This window comes from Leptinotarsa decemlineata, unplaced genomic scaffold (genome assembly GCF_025532065.1).
Source record: "Leptinotarsa decemlineata unplaced genomic scaffold, Ldec_3_MD MMD2_P_RNA_scaffold_5, whole genome shotgun sequence".
Classification (NCBI taxonomy): Eukaryota; Metazoa; Arthropoda; class Insecta; order Coleoptera; family Chrysomelidae; genus Leptinotarsa; species Leptinotarsa decemlineata.
This window is the reverse complement of record NW_027412532.1, coordinates 3857217-3879693: the sequence shown is the minus strand read 5'-3', so window position 1 is coordinate 3879693 and position 22477 is coordinate 3857217. Positions and strand designations below refer to the sequence as shown.

The window sequence follows — 22477 nt, the reverse complement described above, 5'->3', positions numbered from 1 at the left end:
TAGTTTCACTTCATTTTCTCCTACAAGGAAATCCATTGATATAATATTAATGAATTGTTGTTTCAGTTCAAGAAAATTTTCTAGGAGTAAAAACAGTTACGAAATACAGTTTTTTTACATGCTTTATATTAGCTTCACTTGTATGTATGTATGTTTGTTTGTATGTATGTTTTTTATAGAAAGGCAGCAATATAGTATTTCACGCTGCTATTGAAGATGTTATACTATAGTTGTTACACTATAGAATCGAAGCATGCTTCAATTTTGATTTGTTACATAGTGAACCCAGGGATGTCTATTGGTTAACTTAAGTATTTCTAGATGTTTCTCTACAGGATTAACCTACCTATGTAGGTTAATTCTTGAAGGTATTAACTTGAAAGCGATATTTTTTGATTTGTTACGGTTTTGAACCGAGGTATCGATATAATTATAACATCATAATATGTAAAAATGATAAATATAGGAAAAAACATTTTGTCACAAAGTTGTGATCAGTATAATGAAGAAGAATATTTAAAATGATTGCTCAAAATTCATCAAGTGTGTAGCATTTTCAATCCAAACTTGAAAATGTTCCAATTTGGTGATTGTTCAATTGTATAATCTAGCTCATTGAACAACATTTGAGGACAAAGGCAAAGAGAGCTTTTGTGGTGAAGACTTGTTCTATAGATATTGGGCATTAGTTTATCTCTGGAACTAGTTGGATGATGATGTTGCTGGAAAGGTTAATGAAGCAGATCCTGGTTGTATGACACAAACATAGAAAATTACTCCACTACAGAAATCAGCCAAGAACCTCGGAACATAGTAGCTTTATCTCGATCTTCCACACAATGTTACAATTTGAGGTGTTCATGTTTATAGTCCAACTTGAGATCCATGTTAGTAGAAGCACAAGAGTGTTGGCTGTTCTTGTTCATCTTTCCCTGCCTGAACCACTGTGCATACTGTTCTTGGCGAGTGCATTGGCTTGGGATGTGGGGGTTGAGCAAACCGACCATCGGATGCCTGCTTCCACGTAGCCCCGCTAGATATGGGAATGACAGAATCACTTTGTGATTCTGTTACTCCCTAACTCAATGGCATCCGAATGATGGCTCAATCCTAAGATGTGTGTATCCGTGCCAAGAGGATGAATGGCACTGAGCCTATCAGCTGTCACTACGGAATTTTCGAGACACCGTACGCCCTTTCGTCGTAGCATTGCCTTGTCACGGTAATGCGGGGCTCTGCCGCGATTGACCTTCTTTTCCTAGCTACTCGTGGGACTTTTATGGACAGAATAAACTTAAATTCTTTTCTGACGCTGAGTCTACAGAGGGGATGAATGTCGAGCTTATGCCTCCAACTGCCCTCCCTGTAAATTTAGATCAGGAGTGAGTCTACAGAGGAAATGGAGGTCGAGCTTACGACTCCAACTGACCTGCCTGTAAATTCAGATCAAGAGCGGGAGCTTCTCAACCCTCCAACTCCTGATCCAATAACTGAACTGGCTGATGGTGCAGCCAGGAAACGACTGAGTCGTCTCCTCAAGAGCGAAGTACCTTATAAAACCGCCTTGCACCAAATTCTTGAGCGGCATACGCAGAGTTTATCTCAGTTGCAAGAACAAACCCCCTCATGAGCAGGTGAGCAAACGTTCGCGCTCAAGTGATGATTCACCCAAACTAGAAGCGAAAAAGCCCTGCACGGTTGATTTCAAGGCATCGTCAGGTATAGCTAACGTGCAAAAAGTGCAAAAACCTTCATATGAGAAGGTTGTCGCGGGTATCAACATAGGAATCTTGAACCTCGACTATCCGACTACCTCATTAACGATGAAACAGCAGAGAATATACTTTGTGCCTGCCACGCTGAAGACGTGGCAGGCACAAAGTATTTAGAGTTCGGCAGAGCCGTACTCTTATCATCTAACCTGAAAAACCACTCACAATGAACCCTTGCGGGTTGGACCTTGGCACTTTGGACCTAACCTCACCTAACCTATTAGAAGCACAAGGCTCGACTCACAGACTCTTGTCTTCGTAGATAATGTTCTGACGAGCTACTAATTGAAAAATTCAGCAACGTTGTTCTTTTATTTTTGTTTTGTTTTTTTTTTGGAGGAAAATTACGAGTACTACAGAAAAATCCTCAAGGCACTCTTAGAGCGCAGTTCCCAGTTGAAAGAGTTCTCAAACATTGAACGAAGTTCGAAGTGTGCTGAGTTGAACCTCAAAACGATGAGCAGTCACAGTCCGTCGCGTATTTCTGGTGAGATCAAATATGCTAAATCACTTGAACACCTCCCGTGAAATTATCTATTGAAGAGAGACAAATCTCCAACCTTTCTTTGATGTTCCAGGCTAACAAGGTTGCACGTAATGTTTGCGTCCCCAATCAGGTGGATGGCTCTTTTTGTGGATGGAATCCAGTAATTTCAGAGTATGTATGGGGGCAGAGCTCCATACATGAGAACAATACTCCAAAAAAGGTCTGATCTGAGCTTAATAAAGCATCAAAATTTGCTGAGGTGTGTATAGTTTTCTGATTCGGAACAGTGTTCCAAGGTTTTGAGAAGCAGCCTTTGTAATTCCAGCGACATGATTGTGCCAAGCCATATTGGTGTCCATTATAACCCCAAAAAACTTGTCGAAGCAGAAAGTAAAGCAAAGTAAATAAGTAAATATTTATTCAGTTAAGCATAATCTACAATATGGATTCAACATTGAAACTAGATAACTTGAGAAACTAGAAAAAAAAGAACTAACTAAAACTGGAAATTGTGAATCCAGGCTGGGCTACCTAAGCAAATGTTTTTGTTGTAGTCATCAACCATGTATTACATTGATTATTCACATATTGAGTGGTGAGTGGAAAGGAGGAAAAAATCAAAGGTGAATTAATTGTGAGGGGAAGACTATATGGTTATTAATTGTATTTTGTATTTCTTATTATTATTCGAGTTCGTATACGGGTTTCAGTTATAATTTTGGTTCACATATCATTTCAGTTTTGATTTCATTTTACGTTTATTAGGAATGACTCTGATTTCTAAAGGGACTGGGTTTAACAATTTTGGACCAAAGTATGATATAAATTTCTGTGTGTCCCCTACAGAGTTGTAAGTATGACTTATTTGAGAGATGGAAGTATTTTGCATCCATATTAAACATTGATATGTATAGAGTTTTCTAACATCAAATTAGCCATTACCTTTGTAAAGGTCTTCAGTAGAGTAGCTTCTGTTTTTCCTAAAAATTATTTTTAATATGTTATTTTGCATAACCTCTAGAACAAGTAATGATATTTTACTGAGCCCCATATAAAGATACAGTGCCCCAATAAAGATTCAGCGAGTGAGTTGTAAATTGTAAGTAAAAGCTTTTTATTATTTAGATTTCTGATTTTATAGAATTTATGAACTAACTTATCGAGTCTCTGAACTGTGTTGTCAATGTGTTCTTCCCATCGCAGGTGTTGGCCCACATATACACCCAAATACTTATTGGACATGAACACTGCGTTGGGGTTCGGCATAGATAGTTATGAACAGTGAGAGTGTTATTCAAATGTTAGTCTTTTTTTGTTGTGGTGAATGCAATGAAGTTAGATTTTCCCACATTCAAACTCAGGAGGCTCTGTTTCAGCTTTCTCATAGACTTCAACCCTGGACTCAACCTTCAACAAAAAGTGCGGTATCGTCTGCGTAAGATATTATTCTGCCATTGATATTATGAAGATTATATAAATTGTTAATATAAATAAAAAATAAAATAGGACCCAACACTGCCCCCTGGGGCACGCCCATTTTGACAGGTAGTGGATCGCTGAGGGTACTGTTTATTTCAACCTTTTGATTTCTATCAGATACATAGTTTTTAAATAAGTTTAAAGTAATACCTCTAACTCCTACATTTTCTAAACGGTCCAGAAGATTGATTGTTTACAGTATCAAAGCGGATTTGTCTGACCTGACATCATTATATTCGATTCGGAGACATTTATCTTCTTGGAGAAAACAGATGCCTGGGTGTTAGTGGCATTGAATCAAACCTGGTTCATTTCACCCCAATTAGAAATCACTTCTAGATCCTCATTAAGATATGCAACCTCCTGCTGCCGGTGAAGATGTGCCTCCGTAGCCGATGTCCTGGAATCCAAATGGGATGACGAGATAAGTATGCTTTCGTCAGACGTATTGAATGATTCTATTTTAACCAAGTTGTCTAACTATGAATTTGACCCCATCTGCATACACCACTGTTCGAATTGTTGACAGTTTTTCAAAATATTTTCAGCGTACATCAAAAGTAATGAAGGACCCAAAATTGGACCCTGTGGAATACCCTGCTCAATGGTTAATTACTGACTGGGAATATTATCAACACTGACAAATCGGTCTCTATTTTCCAAATATGATTTCATCTAATTTCCATAACAGAAACTTATGATTCATTCAATGGAAGGCTCTGGAGAACTTGTAATGCACTGTTTGGAACCTTTGATGTAGTAATGGATATTACTGAAGCTTTATTCCAACACCAGTCCATTATTTTTAACACCTCGACACGTGTTTTGGTCATCAAGTGATCATTTTCGAGAGGAAGCTTGAACTGATTGAAGAAGAAGATTAAACTGATCAAATCATTCGATCTCCCTCTTGAAGATGATCACTTAGTGACTGAATCACATGATAAGGTGCTAAAAATATTCCGGTTCTGGAGAAGTCTATAAAAGGTTCGTCGAAAGAAAGTCACTGTCCTCCTTGTGGGTGGAGAAAATGTTGATTAGATCAATACCCTTGACTCGAAAAGATGTGGAAACATATTCTAATTTCCGATGCACTCAAGTTTCAACATTTCAATTACAAGCCGGCTTCGAACTGAAATAATCTGTTTCAAAAAAGAATTGATCGCTCCACTGAAATGCCAAGCAATCTTTATTTTCTAAACAACTACGGATGTTTATACAAATTGATAGCGGCGGCGTATTTCCTAAATTGGATATGAGGTCTGGTAATTCAAAGTAATTTAATGGTCCATTATGGTACAGAGATGGAAGTTGTTCGACCGCCTTTTCTCAAATTACCTTGAAATGCACGACACATTATAATCAAAAGTATTTCCTGATGGAGAACAACGACGAATGTGTTCGAATTATGCTGCAACCTGTTGCTGAAGGGTTCATGGCCCGACTAAAAATATACCGACTCGTTTCATGGGAACAAGTTCCTACTTAGTGAACTGCGGAATGATTTACATACAATTTTATCGATATTTGCCTCACCCTTTATTTATATTTTGTTTCTATACATAATTTTGTCGTTGAAAATAGTTGATATCATAGAATTCGATGTAGATTGTTCAAAAAATGGGGTGAAATTTCAAATTTCGCAATCGTTTCGAACGAACGAACTCATTTCGTTATTTTTATTTTCTGCTATCGAAATAATGGATCGAAGAATTTGCAGTTGTGCAGAAAATAAAATATAGCTTGAAGAGAATAACTTTTGTTTATTTACTACTAAGTTCATTACTTGTAACGACCGTTTTCGGTTTATAAGATCATTTTCAATTAACTGATACATTAAGTCGAAATAAGTACTTGAATACAAGGCTTTTCATGATGAGCGTTAATTAGCCGTTCCTGACAAACTGTTAAACGGATCAACCTGAAAATTTCACCGTATGCATAAATCAATATGACCTACATGCCTAATATATTTCAGACGAAACGGCGTTGTCGCTTCTACTTTAAAGTAGCGGCTTCTTTGATTTTTCAAATGGAACACCCCGTATATAATATCATATTATGATTCATTATCACTTCATCAACGAATTCATATACTATTTCCTATACCTATCAATTACCGTTTAGAAGATATAAGTTAATTTCGATATTTTTTTTACCAAATATGAACATTTATAAATGCTGATAATCTTGAACTCTCTTGCACTAAAACGATCAAATTTGAAATGAAGTGGAGTGATACTATGAGGATCTTCACTCCGAGTCACATTTTCATTCGACTCATACAGGGTCTTCAAAAAATGCAGATACTTTGATCTCATAAAAAAATGAATGGAACTCAATTTTTTCAAATGGAACAGTCTGTATATTTCAACATTTTTGAGCTCTACATCCAATTTTAGATTAACTTTGTTCAGATAATACTATTTCTATTTTAGGCGTGTAGGTCATATTGACTTATGCATACTGTGGAATTTTCAGGTTGATCCGTTGAATAGTTTGCCAGAAACGGCTAATTTACGCTCATCACGAAAAGCCCTGTATAATACACTGATTTGAGATCAAGTTCGAATTATGATTCCAAAAATTCAAGGAATGTAGTTGCGAAGTTGAACCTCCTGAAAAACTATCTGTCAAAACTGGTTTCATATTCCCTCCGAACGTCAACAGCCTTGCAAGGCCGTCAACGATCGAAACGTAACCTAAAAAGAAGAAAAAACCCTCGAACCCAACCCGCTCATTACAATTAAATCGGACCAACACAATGATACAGATCTAGAATTCGTTGATTTGTATCCGGAACATAAAAAGTGGATTTAATCTGATCACAGACAGATGTTTATCCATTCAATTGCCGTGTTTTCCTTACTACAGGGGACTGAGATTTTTTGGTGGATTGATTCGTTATAATTCTTAAGATCGTAATTATTATCCGAACAAGAATATTCGAAGCAATCTGGTGCATTGCGCAAAGTTTGGGAACAATCTTTATGAACTGAGCAAGCTGTATTGAATATTGTCATGATTTATGTTAATATACAGGGTGTAACCGAATAAGTGTAAAACATTTAAGGAGGTGATTCCTCATCGAAAAAAAGATAGGATCTTTCATATAAGGAAACTTCATTTGAGCATCCCTTGTTAAGATACAGCCCCTTAAAGGGGGTACATAAAATTTGTATAACAATTTTTTTCACAAGCACTGAGAAGTTACAATATTGAAATTAACCTGACTTTCTGTACTACGAAAAAGACACCCAGCCAGTAATTTATTTGGTCTACCCCATGGTTGTAAGGGATGGATAACGCAACTCCTTGAGTTTATTTCCAATGTAACTTTTTGTCTTATAATTTGTTTACCATTCAAAAATTTATTTCCGATAGCCTGTTTCATTCTAAACCAAAAATGTCTCCTGGGTTTTTTGCCCAGAATGAACCAGTTCGCAGCAAAAAACTATTTTACGGACAACTTGCCAAAGAGAGTGTGTGTTCGGCGGGTCTTGGTCTACGCCTGCCAATAAAAAGGAGATGTCTCCTAAAGACATGTACACCTTCATGGAAAGGACAGGATGGTCGATGACCTAGGAGGACAACTCCTTGGGAGGATGTACAATGGGTCACATGTGGCCTGAGTGCTGTGGACCTACACTCACCCTCCCTATTCTAGAGACACAGATATGGTTAAAAAATTCAGGTCAAAAATTCATCAGTCAGTAACAGTGAATCACTACGAATATTTTTGCTTTATTTGCTATATAGCTCTCATAGATTGAAAAAATATTACAATACTGGTATTATAGCACTGGAGGCAATTCCACATTGATCATTGGCATTTCTTGACATCTTGATGTAACCATTATCTCCCCACCAATCTCCCCAGGAGTTCTTGACAATCCAGTAGTCTTTGCCGTTCTCTGTACCATATCCAGTAACAAGGACTGCGTGGTTCGTTTCCCAGTAGTGAACAGGACACAGTGGATCATCGTAGATACCTGAAAAAGTTTTTTTCGAATGATTTATATCCAACACGTATTTTTTTATTTTTAATAAGGTAAATCAAGAGAACAAGCCCACTAACAGGATGAGGAACATTTACAAATCCCAATTTGTGTTGTGTGCATCTGAAAATATGAATTCCCATAAATAACGAGTATACCAGGGTAGTCCAAGAAGTACCCGGCCTGACCTAGAGATGGCGGTGTTTGTTTGAAAAATATTAGAAGATAGACAATCTATGAAATGTATTCAGTTAACTTGTATAGTGATCCAATAATTTTTCTGTAAAAAAGGTTGGTTGCTCAACGATGTTTCGAATTTAATCAAATTCTTCTTCAGGGCCCTGTAACAATGGATTTTCATAAACATACCTTCCACAAAACGATTATAATCGTTTCAATTTCACAAGAAATAATGAGTTCTTGATTAAATTACTCACCGAAAAGTAGTTTTTTCGAGTTGATAATATTACTATTTTAAAAACCATCAGACATATTAAATAGATATCTTAAAAAATGAAAATCATTCCAACAGCCAAATTTCCAAGACAACACCAACAGAAAACGACATGAAACATACGAATGGAAACAGAAAGACCGAAAAAAAGGGCAAAATTGTTAAGGTATTTTACTCATCAAATTGATATATGCATTATTAATGCCAATGACATCTGTTCTAGTGTTAACACAATTGGATTTTGAGGATATGTATCATTTCGCTCAAAAATCTTTTGGATAAATATGGCTGAACATGTAGAATAGTTGGATGATCAAAATCAAAAATGTGTCCATTTTCAACGAGAGCTGTGGGGTTTATATTCAGTTTTTTGTAGTCTCTAATGTGTTCTGAAACTCGTGTTATAAGATACCGTCCAGTTTAACCAACATAGTATTTGTGACAGCTTTCATAGTTCAATTTGTATACTATATTGGATTGTATTTCTTGTCGTGTTTTTCTTTTTTGTTTCGAGAAAAAAATATTTCCAACTGTATTTTCATTTGATGTATGTTTCAAGTTTCAAAACTCAAAAGGGAGAAAGAAGTCGAAGATCGTTTCATCTGCAGGCAAGGTCATGGCATCGATTTTTTGACATGCCCGTAGGGTGATTTTCATTGAATATCTTGAAAAAGGTACAACTATCAACAGTGAGGTTTATGCGAACTTATTGGAACGCTAAAATAAAGTGTTGTTTCATCAAGACAATGCACCAGCTCACAAATCCATTACCGCAATGTTAGAGGTATCGCACATTGTGTACATTAGAGATTGTTTTATTATATTTGTACGCGGAGTGTTGAGATGACCGTCTAGGAACCCAAAAATTCAACATATGTAACGGTTGAGAGCATATGATGATATTGTTTATGACATTGACTAAAAAAAAGGAATTAATAATATTTACGCCTTACCTCGAGACTACAAAAATTGTGAGTTACAAGCAATTCATAAAACAGTAGGATACGTGTCTTCAAGTTTGAAAGACATATATTTTAGGAAGCGCCTCTGTAGGGCTTCTAGTTGATTTATATGGACCTGATAGTAGGGACTCCACACGACATATGCGTATTCCAGCCTAGATCGGACAAAACTGAAATAATTATTCTTCCGACACCATGTAACTACGAGATTTTAATTCAGGGCGAGACGTTCGCAATCATTAGAACATGTTATATTGTGATAGAGTTTTAAGCCATCTTCGTATAAAAGGAAATTGACATGAATCTCAGCTCCGATATCATCAATGAACATATTGAACAGTAGGGTTCCTAGTTTTGATCCTTGTGGTACACCAGATGTGAGTTGGACGTACTTACTGTTGTAAAAATACGATTTGAAGAGGGTAATTAATTAATTGGATAACCCAAAAGTCAAAAACTTGTTGAGCAGGATACTATAGTCAATACCCTCTGCAATACATTGAGTAATTGTTACCAGATTGGTGGTGGGTGAACGTCCTTTCATGAAACCGTGTTGATTGGGGCTAATAATGTTGCTGACATGACAATAGATTGTCTTCTCAAGAAGCATTTCAAACACTTTACAAAAGTTGCATATGATAGAGATTGGTCTGTAATTTTTTTATCTCACTTCCATCCCCTTTTTTGAAAATTGGGCAGACTTCCAACATTTTCCATATTGATGGTACAGTTGATGTTTTCAGGCATATATTAATTAGAGTTATTAGTGGTTCAACCAGAGCTGAGGCACAATCTTTAATGATGACTGCTGGAGTATAATCAGGTTCCGCAGAAAATTTAGGCTATAATTTTTGTAGGGTATGATAAACATCTTCAATACTAAAGTTTTTGATTACTGAGCAGGGAATATCACTACTGTTGTTCGCATGGTCACTTGATGTTGACATAATATTGAACTCAAGTGGATCAACAAGCACCATTCAATGGCTCAAAAATTGTAAAATTGAAAACTACTCTGCTATCAATGACCAGTTAATTGGTACTTCATTCTGGAGTAGCCACTTTGGTATTGCAATGAAATCTTAAATAATATTCAATCATGAATCAACTTTCGTTCTTACCTGACGAGTATGACCCAAAACTGTCCCTTATAGCTATTCTAACAGAAACGGGTCCCTTCAGTGCTACATTTCTCTTCAAGTCATACTCATCTCCGCGATGTATCCAATCGTAATGGTTTATTCTGGTGACAACATTCGACAGATTGTATCTGCAAGCACCAACTTTTGTTTCGTATGGATAAGCAGTTTGTTCCATGAGTCCATTAGCCCTGATATAATCCATACCTTCATTTGTTTGGCCCCCTGCGCAACCAAACCATGGAAGACAGTCGACTAGTTGTTGCTCGCTAAGCGAAATTAGTTTTCCAGTTTTTATAAAGTATTGGCTTTCTACCGCACCAGTCTAAAAAAATTGTAGGTAAGATTCAGCCGTAGTGTGCAGATTTTTATGTCCGACGTTTCATCTACTTCTGCGGTTGATATTTTCAAAGGCGATGAGGTTATGGTCGATGTGCGCAAGTTTTTGCTGCCTTGGGCAAAACTTTGACCATCAACTGATTGCCTTTGATAAAGTCTACCGCAGTAGTAAACGAATCGTCAGATCAGGTTGCGTTAAGTTCAACAGGTCAAACTCCACTGAGTTTTTTAACAAAGCCTATATGACTTTATTTGCTGAATGATCTTTCATATCTCATGATATTGATGATAATGTTGAGAATTTATTGATGACGATAATAATGATTATAAAATATTAATAATGAGCATAGGCAGGGATGGTCATCCCAGATCGGGAGACTTTGGTGAGTTACGCTATTTGGTTGTATTATATATCATTGAAGAGTTCTATTATGTTATGTGACCGCCATAAATCAATTAACCGAATAATGTCAGTAAAATGGACAATGTCAATAAAATATCTTTACGGAGTCATAGATACTGGATTCATAGTGAGTAAATTCTTGACGAATAGTGAGAATACTGGAAAAACAGTGAGTAAATGTGAGTTAAAGATAGTGGGTAAATAATTAATAAATAGTGAGAAAACTGGATGAATAGTAGTTGAATGTGAGTTATGAATAGTGAATAAATGTCTACAGCAGTCAAATTGTTAATTGGGCATTGTCAATGAAATATATGCATGTGAGTCATAGATACTGCATACATAGTGAGTGAATATTTGATGAATAGTGAGAATACTAGATAAATAGTAAGTAAACGCGAGTTATGAATAGTAGATAAATTTCTATAGCATTCTAATTTGTTACTTGGCAAATGCCAATGAAATATTTTCATATGAGTCATAGATACTGGATACATAGTGAGAATATACTTGATGAATAGTGAGAATACTGGATAAATAGTGGGCAAGCAATATCAGTAAAATATTTCCATGTGAGTCATAGATACTAGATAAATGCTTGATGAATATTGAGAATACTGAATAAATAGAGGGTGAATGTGAGTTATAAATAGTGGATAAATTCCTATAGCATTCAAATTGTTACTTGGGCAATGTTAATGGAACATTTCAATATGAGTTTCACTTGAAGGTTTTAGCGGAGTACTCTCCTTCCAAACAATGACCTAAATATCTGATTTGGTTTTGATTTTTTTCGTTGAAAGCCCCGTGTATACCCAATTATACCAACAGGGATTTCTAATTCTTCTGAATATTACTTTTTTTTCAGTTAGGCATCGGGTGCAAATTTAGAAAAAATAAAAAAGAAACCTATGAAATACATACACTACAAGCTAACTTACAATACTGAAAGCCCAGCAGGATCCACACCCTCCTTGATTCTTAACAGGGGTAACTGCACCAGCTTCTGTCCAATTCACTTCTTCAGGCAAATCTTCATGGACATTAAATTTTGCTTGTTTTGGGTTCATGTCTATAGGAGGAGAGGGAAAAGAAGTCATCAAGTAAGTTCTTCTGAATTCTTCGGCAGTCAGATCAGAAAATTGGTTGACCCCCATTTGGTAAGAAGATTCACCGTTTCTGTATTTTTCATTATGTTCTTCGATTCTGCGTAAATTATCCAGAAATATATTGAATCGCTTGTTTTCCTCTTCAGTATTTTCATAGGATTTGGAATGTTTAATCTGAAATGGAAATGAACATCAGAAATAATTGTGATGAACTGTTTGGAACCTGTTTGGAACTTATGTTGTAGTAATTAATATTACTGGAGTTTCGGTAACGTGTTTCAATCAGCAAGTGATTATCTTCAAGAGGAAGATTAAAATGTAGATGATCACTTGGTGATCTAAACACGTGTTGAGGTGTTGAAATAACGGTTTGGTGTTGGGAAATAATCTTTACTCATTCTCATTTGTACATGTTAGGAATCACACGTTAAAAGGTAAGACCTCATTAATCCTTAGTTCGCACAAGTTTCGACTTCTGAGGGTTGTCGTTCGTAGCAGTGTGTTAGCTAGTGAACGGAAAAACAGAATTTTTCAAACAGTGTTGAATATATATCATTCTTCCAATAGTCGCCCAAATTTTCAAATTTCCATAAGGTCATGACTAGAAATCGTATCAAAATGGCGATTATGAAACAAATCTTTTTTTTACGAAACACTGCATTATCTCTTAAACAGCAATGAAGGTCATTTGGAGTTACTTTTATAAAAGAAAAGTAATAGAAGAAAGAAATTAATTTCCACTTAAACATTGTACCTGTCTTTTTTTTGAATTTGCAGAAAACGATGTGATATGCAACAACATAGCTTTGATTACATTCATTGAAAATGAGTTATCTCCATAGTCATAAGATATGAAATATTCACAATAATGTGAAAACTAAATCACTGTTAGATCGAAATGTACATTTTCAAACCAATAAAATGAAAGCTGGGCCACTATAGTCTGGTTCACATGTACTCGATTTAGCTCTTTTTGGTGACATTTTTCAGCCCTGTCCAAAAATTACGACCAAAGTGTCATTCGATTCGTATTTTTGCCTAGAAAGTTTAAGAAAAGGTCCGAAAACGCGCCGATAAAAATTACAAAAGTTATAAACTATTAAGTGAAAAAAAAATGAGGCTTTAGTTTTTTATTGATGTCTCGGAAAATTTTCAAAATTTTGGAAATTTGAAAAAAGATTTGAAAAGATCAATGAATTTGCGTAAAAAAAGTCCCGACTCCCGAAACTGTATCTCGATTTTTTATAATTTTTACAGAGCCCTGAAAATAGAGCCAAAAGTGGGTAGTCTGGCTTCCGCGCGCCTTTCGTCACTCTGACATAGAAACAAAAAAAATTATTTAAATATATCAAATGTAAATATTAAGGAACGAAAAAATTCCTGTAATGTTTGGATACATCAATAAACAATAATCCACAGTCAAAAAATTTTCATCCCAATTTTAACGTTAATTATAAATTTGGTAATTTTCTGAATTGAAAGTTAATATAAAAATCCCTATAATTATTAAACTGAAACCCTGGCATTCTTTTCTTTGGTGAAGTTAAACTTAATAGGCAAAAAAATAGATTATCGTTGTCAAAATAAAAAAAATATTTTCTATTTTTTTATCAACAATTGAAATTTATAATTTTATAAAAAATACATTACAATTTTTTTATGGTTTCAATGTCTCATGGCTAAAATTTGATTATTGATTTTTTTTTTAATTTTTCAGCTATTGTTAATGAATTTATTATGAACAAATACATTGTTCACAAGCAATTCGAATTTTTTTTGTATTATGTTAGTTGAAAAAAATCATGATTTTTAGAAAAAAATGGTTTCTTAAAAAATTTTCTTTGTTGCTGAAAAATGCGTTTGTTAATTAACAATCGTTTTTTGCAACTAAATATTGAAAATAAGGAACCATTTTTTTATTCATAAATTCTATTGTCCTTTAAGGTTTTGAAAAAAAATTTTTTTATTCTTTTTTAATTGTTTATTTAAAAAAAATTGTTGTAAACAATTTTTTTTTTTTTATTTTTTTTTCAATACTTTGTTCTATAATGAAAGTAACTATGTGTTTTTTTTAATTTATTCTATTTTTTATAAAACTTTTAATATTGTGATACCTTGATACTTGTCTTTTTCATTCGCTCCTTCGCTTTTATAATTATAATAACTTTCAAACTATTGCAGTTATGAATTACTTAATTGAATTAATTACTTTTATTATAGAACAAAGCATTGAAAAAACAATTGTTTATAACAATTTTTTTGAACAAACCATTAAAAAAAATAAAAAAAAAAGTTTTTTGAAAACCTTAAAGAACAATAGAATTTATGATTTAAAAAAAAACCGTTCCTCAATTTTAATATATTCATTCAGTTGCAAAAAACGATTGTTTATTAACAAACGCATTTTTTAGCTACAAAGAAATTTTTTTAAGAAACCATTTTTTTTCTAAAAATCATGATTTTTTTCAATTAACATAATGCAAAAAAAATTCGAATTGCTCATAAACAATGTACTTGTTTATAACAAATTTATTAACAATAGCTGTAAAAAATAAAAAAATATTATCAATTAGTTTTTAGCCATGAAACACGAAACAATAAAAAATTAGAAAACAAATTTGTAATGTATTTTTTATAAAATTATAATTTTCAATTGTCAATACAAAAATAGAAAATAACAGTTTTTTTATTTTGGCAACGGTAATCTATTTTTTTTCCTATTAAGGATAAATTCACCAGAGGAAAAAAATGCCAGGGTTTTAGTTTAATAATTATAGGGATTTTTATATTAACTTTCAATTCAGAAAAAGTCATTAATTAACAAATTTATAATTAACGTTAAAATTGGGATAAAAATGTTTGACTGCAAATTATTGTTTACTGATGTATCCCAACATTACATGAATTTTTTCATTCCTCTATATTTACATTTAATATGTTTAAATATTTTTTTTGTTTTTATGTCACAGTTTCGGGAGTTGGGACTGTTTTCACGCAAATTCATTGATCTTTTCAAATCTTTTTTCAAATTTCCAAAATTTTGAAAATTTTCCGAGATATTAAGAAAAAACTAAAGCCCCATTTTCTCTTCACTTAATTGTTTATAACTTTTGTAGTTTTTATCAGCGCGTTTTTGGACCTTCCGTTAAACTTTCTAGGCAAAAATACGAATCGAATGACACCTTGATCGTAATTTTTGGACAGAGCTGAAAAATGTTACAAAAAAAAGTACATGTGAACTAAACTAACTAAAACAGACTTTTACTGCAATAAAACATCTCTTGCGATCAACGAATAAACCGACAGAGATAAAACTCTCAGGTCTTAATTATGCATCATTCCCATAATTTCAATCACTCTCCCTATTTAATTGACCCAATTGAATCACATATTCGATTATGATTGTGACTACATATTGAAACTTTGCATAAATGCTTCTACAAAATTCACAAGTTCCATATGACATTGTGATTACGATAGTGACTAGGTACTTCAGTGAACATTTTAGTAGGAACATCTTTAGTATCTTGATGTTCACTTGATTCATTCAAAGCATTTCCTCGCAAGGAAGACGTAGACATTTCGAACACAAATCATAGTGAAACCTAATGATTAATTTTTGTGAATATCGACTATAATGTAACTGAAAAACTCCTTTTATTTGGTTTTCGATTTTCATTCTCACCTTTGCCTTCTGTTGATTCACTTAGGTTTTATCCATATCGTTTTTATATAAAATAATGACTGAAGAAAGAAATTGCAAAGATGAAACATCAGAAATACTCACTTTGAAGTTTTCCCATCTATCTTTGCTGCTGAAAGCCTGGGTTGCAGCGGAAAAAAATGAGAATAGAGACCAAATACTTCATCTGAAATCATGTAAAATATGAATCTGATATAGTACATGGTAGAACGTTTATTGAGGAAATAGAAAAAAATCAACACATACAGATTTCAATAGGAATAACTAGAAGGATTTTTGAAACGGTTCAAATGATCTCAAAACCTTCAACACACAAACAATAACCACAAAATATTTATATATATATATATATATATATATATATATATATATATATATATATATATATATATATATATATATATATATATATATATATATGTAACTTAATACCATTCTCACCTTAGAATTGAATTTTTTTACCAATACACTCAGGTATGACTATAATCAACTCCGGTGAAAAAAATTACGTATCTATATATATACGTTCATCTCAAGTTATAAGTATTTAGATAAAAAATATTAGTATTCATGTCGATTGGTATCTTTATATAATATGACGTGTGCTTAGAAATTATATACAGACATTCAATTTTGATTATGTTCAAGTTGGTTTCTATTGTGTAGATAAAATGAGAAAAATTTCTGCAGTTATTAGTTTTGCCAAAGGAGGGCAGTCCAATCAAGATGTCTTCAATAGTTAGCTATATTTGCTGCAAGTTATTGGTTGGTTACAATACGGAAATCAGTGCTAAACATTCAATCTATCCGCCTGAAATTCTTTTGAATTTTTTCGCAAACAATGGAGCTGAATCTGGCGAATACGGTGGATGTGGTGATTCGAAATTCATAAGTGATCGTTTCTTTGCAATTCCAGACTTCAAATGCTCCAATAACGCTATATAATGGTATTTTCCCTTTCAAGATAGTCGATGAATGTTATATCACGCACATCCCAAAATACCGAGGCCGTAACCTTTTCAGCTGATTTTTGTGCTTTCGGGTGCTTTGGACGAGGTTCACCAGTTGCTCTCCAGTCAGATAACGATCGTTCTAATTCCGGAGTGATGGCCAAACAGTGCTCAGAATCATCAAGACGTTCTTGTTTTTGGCCAACAGTGATCTCCCGCAGCACTCACTTTGAACAATACTTCCTCATAGTCAAATGCTCATGCAATATGAAGCCGACACATTCCTTTGATATCTTTACAATGTCAGATACGATTTTGTGGTTTTTTTTACTGCCTCATTAAGACGTCAACTGCGTTCTGCATCATCAGTATCAGTACGACACGTTTAAAGTCAGCCCAACGTTCAATTGTTGTTTCTAATGGAGCGGAGTCCTTTCAAAACTTTTCAAGCCATTGCTTCACTTGAACGGTATTTCTTCCTATAAGAGGCAGTGTAAAATTTAAACAGGAATTTTTTTTTGGTCCATTGTTTCGAAAATAACAAACTCATGAGTAGAATAACATGAAATTTCAACAGCTTGAAGGTCAGTACTAACTGAAAAAGGTGGTGAATGCAGTGAGATTAGCGCCATCTATATGTTAGGCCCGATGCTTTTCAGCCATGTTGTATATTCTAAAATATCAAAATGAAAAAGTGATCAAAGTTTGATCACTGTCATTTCTGTCTCTCCCTCTCTAAATTAATGGACGTTGCTTTCCACTCGGGCGCATTTGTCCAGGGTCCTCCTATCAAAATGACATCTATTTGACAGAAGCTTGCTCGAAGCGGTACTGCCACCACTTTTTTGTCGAATTTTTTTTTTTTCTTAAACAATATAACTTTTTATTGTCGTCTCCTGTGCAGGAGACCTTTTGATTTTTTCCATATATATATATATATATATATATATATATATATATATATATATATATATATATATATATATATATATATATATATATATATATATATATATATATATATATATATATATATATATATATATATATATATATATATATATATATGTATTGGGTGACCTTTGGGTTTTTGAATTCACATACATGGCCCCCTATATGTGGTTATCCGAACCACCCCGGCCTGGATACCGGCGTGAATAAAGGGGGCCCTCACTAAACATTTTTGATTGAAGTTTCACATAAACTTTTATATAACACGTCCGTCCACTACCACAGCCACCACGAAACAATCACTGTCATTTCATTCAGGATTTATAAATTTGAATTTTTTCAATAACCCCACGATGGTGAGTACTTTTTTTATGATCACATGGGTCGAACATTCTCTATAACCAATTAATGCAACTCCAAGATTTGAATTTTTTATTGCTTCAAGTGGATATCATGATTCATCATGAGAAAGTCATAACAAAATATTGAAATATAACATTCATCACTTCAAGATTGGATAAACAGCCGCTGTTGCAATTCCACATTGATTGTCCTTATTTCTGGACATCTTAACGTACCCGTCCATTCCCCAGCTATCGCCCCAGGAGTTCTTGACCAACCAGTAGTCTGTACCATTTTCTGAACCATATCCAACGACTAATACTGCGTGGTTAAGATCTGCAAACTCCTTTTTGCATGTATTCTCATAAAATATACCTGCAAATGAAAAAATGGTTTGAATCATTCAAACTCAAGAAGACATTGAGTGATTCACTGATATTTGAATATAAAAAAATAATTCCTCGTACCAGTTGTTCGTAAAATAGTAGGTGGAATGTAGGTGTGGCAGAAATCGAGTCAGTGTAATTCGTACCCTTGTTTCTGAAATTTTCAAAAAAACAAGCGGAAATTATCCCTTTGAGTACCCTACTTTGTAGTTTCGAAACCAGAGCCTTCAAAATGTCTGATCTCAGACCCTTCTATTGGAAACGATACCCAGTTACTATTTTTCAAAGTGGCCCATGTTGAAGTATCCATACCTGACTGAACCAAATCCACTCCCTACACTCCAATCTGAAATTCATAATGAAAATCGAAAATTATAACTTCCTCCCATTCCTGAACGTCCTCATCATAAAATCCAACAATTGCTTCACATGCTATATCCATACCAGTACCAAACGGTACCTCAGTGCTGAGACTCATGATCTTTCTGTCAAAGTGAGTTCCATTTTCAATGCTCCCAAACAGATCTATCGATCGGTATACATCTATATGTATGATCTAACCAGTCCCAAGCATCGTCAATACTGATTCCCAGTAAATTGACAGCTTTGCCTACAGAATTTTTTTTGTGTCATAGTCATCGACTATATTGGCTATATTGTGCCACCTACAGAACATCATGGCTATTCGCAGTCCGTCAGCCATATATAACGTTGCAGAATCATCCCAACTTCAACTAAATAAATTCTCTTGAGAAAAGTTATTATTAGTCGAGAAAATTATTTTTTGTGTTTTTTCGTTATTGACTTTGAGAATGTTTGAGTTGAACACGATTCAGCTTATCTTTCTGCAAGTATAACTGCAAACATATTTTGACAGTTGTGGTCAGAGCACAAGATCGATGTGTTATCAGCATGAATGTGAACATGTGTAAGGTAATAGTTCATAGAAGAGATCGTTTATATAAACTGTAAATGTAGGAGCCCCCAGGACGGACCCTTGAAGAATTTTAAACTCAATCTGATGTAGATCAGATATTCTATCATTCATATATATTTGAATGTGAACATCTGTGAGGTAATAGTTCATAGAAGGGGTCGCTTATATAAACTATGAATGGAAGAGCCCCCAGGACGGACCCTTGAGGAATTCCAAACTCTTTCTGATGTAGATCAAATATCCTACTATTCATATCTATTCACATGCTAGACCCAACGAACTAGACGAAAAACTTTGATTGGATGATTCATTGGGAATATGAAGCCTATTTTACAGAAAAATCAGTTGCAGAAATGAAGATAGGTACATCATGCAGGAGCACATTAAAAAAACTAAGTGTTTGACCTCTATCATCTCTTTCAATTTCAGAAGTGTGTGTGAGGTTGGAACAAGTAGAAGATATTCACTTCAGAGACACAAGACGAAAAAATGATAATCATTATTTGCCATTCCGTAAATACAGTATATCAGAAAATTCTCCTTTGTACTTAAGCATGGAAATGAATGGTACCTAAATAGAACTGGATGAAAATTCATAATGAAACTCATTAATACAGTTTATTGTATAAAATTGTATGAAAAATAGTGAGTTTTGAATGATACTACTACTACTAGTGAATGTAATATCAATTGGATACGTTTTAAATGTTTTATTTCTCAATTCAATGATATTAAACTGATAATACATGATAAAAATAAAATTGCTAGTCTGGATGCAGTTTCATTTTTTAGTGATATGTATGTAGATGCTTGAATTAGATCCATTAATAAAGTTTGAACAATATTTGAGTATTTCTGATAATTACTTTAAGGGAATGTTAAATGATGAAGATTATTAACAAAGTTCAGTTACTCACTCCAAGGGGAGCAAAGGTTATTCAAATATTGGCATATTATGTTACGGATAACCTATTGTAGTTGCTCTTACAAGATACACTCTTCAATTTTTTTGTAGGAAAATAATTTGGTATGTAGTGTATTTACCTAACCTATGGATAGGATATTCAAAATACTAAAAACAGATGTCATTTCGGCATACAGTTAACTATCGATGTCGTATTAGGGAAATACTGGTTTTCCTTCCTTGATACGGAAACCTGTCTGTTTCTCAGTTCTTGGTCGTATCAGAAACAGTCTTATTCCTCCATATTTCTGATTCATTCTTCCATAGATATAATCTTATCACTTGATATCAGTTTTTCATTATAAATTCCTACCGAGATCCTTTCCTTGATTAGATCTCATTCAGCACCTCTACAATGGATGCCAACATCAATTCAAATATCAATCTATTCTATTATATTTTCACAAATAATCCACTCCAAATTTCTTGTTCATCATTCATTAGTGGATAGCAGGTTTCACAGATTTGACTGTGACAATAGCTTCAAATTCAGTTGGTTTATCATTCTCAAAACTGAAAGAATAAACTGACATCAGTTTGCTGTCTATATTGGATTATTTGTCCATGTCATAACTGTAATTGTTGATATATTGGTCAAACATTGAGGTTACTTGAAGACCGCATTTGAACTCATGAGAGTGATAGTAGATTACACCCTGAGAGATATGCTCTCACTTACTATGTCTTCCATGAAGAAGACTCAATGAAATATATTGTTTCTGGGAGTGGCTTTCATTTCTCATTGAGATATACCGAATATTGATGAAAATTTTGAGTTATTTCTTCAATTTTTTTGTCTAATAAAAATGGATTATTTCCTTCGGACAGTTGGTGACAGTGTTAACTCACTTTAATTCGAGTTTCGTTTGGAACTCATTTGTTGTCACATTTTCTCTTAGATATTCCATGATCAAACATCAATTTTATCAATGAAGAATTTCCTGAATTACATGTTCAATTCATATAGAGAGTAAGGAGGTCGCTTTTATGAAAAGTAGAAACAAACTCTCACTTTTGAGATACCTGAGGGAATGTTTCTTCACAACTAGCGTAACGCTAGTTGTACACACACACCGATTTTGGACGGCCAGTATAAAATCGGCCGATATTTTATTGGTAGCGGGTGCTTGCACACTCACCGGATTTTTATCGGTCGAACAATCAGTTGCTTTGTTGTCGTAATTAGCACGCACTACCAGAACGAAGTTATTGGGTAGTAACTACAATTTCAGCGAGCATTCGAGATTGGAATGGTCGTTAAAAAACCGGCGAGTATGCAAGAGTGTATTTAGTCATGTACGCCACTACTTCCCGGTACTGCCGGTGATACAGTGGCAGTGGACGCCTGCTCACCGGTATTTTACCGGCGACGATCACCGGTAGGCATGTGTGCAAGGTCCCGTTCCCACATGTGGTTTACTATTGGAATTTGGACGACCGGTACAAAGTCGGCCGTCCAAAATCGGTGTGTGTGCAACTAGCGTAACCGGGAAAACCAATCGGCTTCGTTAAAAAGCTGAGTTTATTTGGTCGAGTGTAAATAGATGTGAGCCACAATCAATCCTTGCGGGTTGCGGTGAAGAATAGACCCACTCACTTTTGACCTAACCTAACTTGAATATGATATGGTTATAAATCATATATTTTGTATACTTATTGAATGTTTGCAAGTTTTTGACGTTGTGTATTCATTATTTTCAATTACATATTATGTGCATCATTAATAATTTCAATCCGCATCGAATGTAACTGAATGTTCATTTTGCTGTCAGGGAGGAGAAAGTTGTTAAACGTCATGCATATAAAATATCTATTAATTTCGAAAATATTAATTTTCCTGTGGTATCTGTTGTAATTAGGATGCCCTATTAGAAAATCAGAGAAAATTACTACCTGACTCATAGGTCTGCAAGTTGTCACTTGCAAAAATCAGAACTGAAACAGGTCCTATTGTGGCCACAGCTGTTTTCAGAGCGGATTCGTTATTTTCTTCAACTGCTACGTATGAATCCAGTTGAGCAGCCACAAGCGATTTGTTGAATCTGCAAATTCCCTCTGAAGCTTTGTAACGGTAGTCTTTTGCCAACATCATACCACCAGCC

The 22477-nt window shown here is 34.2% G+C and overlaps 1 protein-coding gene across 1 annotated transcript; it reads right to left on the bottom strand.

The window, feature by feature from the left end:
- Window positions 1–7462: 7462 nt before the first annotated feature.
- On the bottom strand, window positions 7463–22467 carry LOC111509002 (crustapain-like). The gene is made up of 6 exons (XM_074186776.1): window positions 22269–22467; window positions 18252–18463; window positions 15930–16007; window positions 11975–12316; window positions 10274–10616; window positions 7463–7730 (listed from the first exon to the last, which is right to left on the bottom strand). Exons 1-6 carry the CDS (start codon window positions 22465–22467, stop codon window positions 7519–7521), a joined length of 1386 nt encoding a protein of 461 aa, XP_074042877.1. The 3' UTR covers window positions 7463–7518.
- Window positions 22468–22477: the final 10 nt, after the last annotated feature.

Excerpts from the sequence above, each read along its gene's own strand:
- LOC111509002 (XM_074186776.1), bottom strand. The coding sequence starts at position 22,467 with ATGATGTTGGCAAAAGACTACCGTTACAAAGCTTCAGAGGGAATTTGC. Across the intron at positions 18,464-22,268 it reads CTTGCAGACCTATGAGTCAG|GTATATTTTATGAGAATACA; the intron begins GTAGTAATTTTC and ends TTTCATTTGCAG. Across the intron at positions 12,317-15,929 it reads ATAGATGGGAAAACTTCAAA|ATTAAACATTCCAAATCCTA; the intron begins GTGAGTATTTCT and ends TTTCCATTTCAG.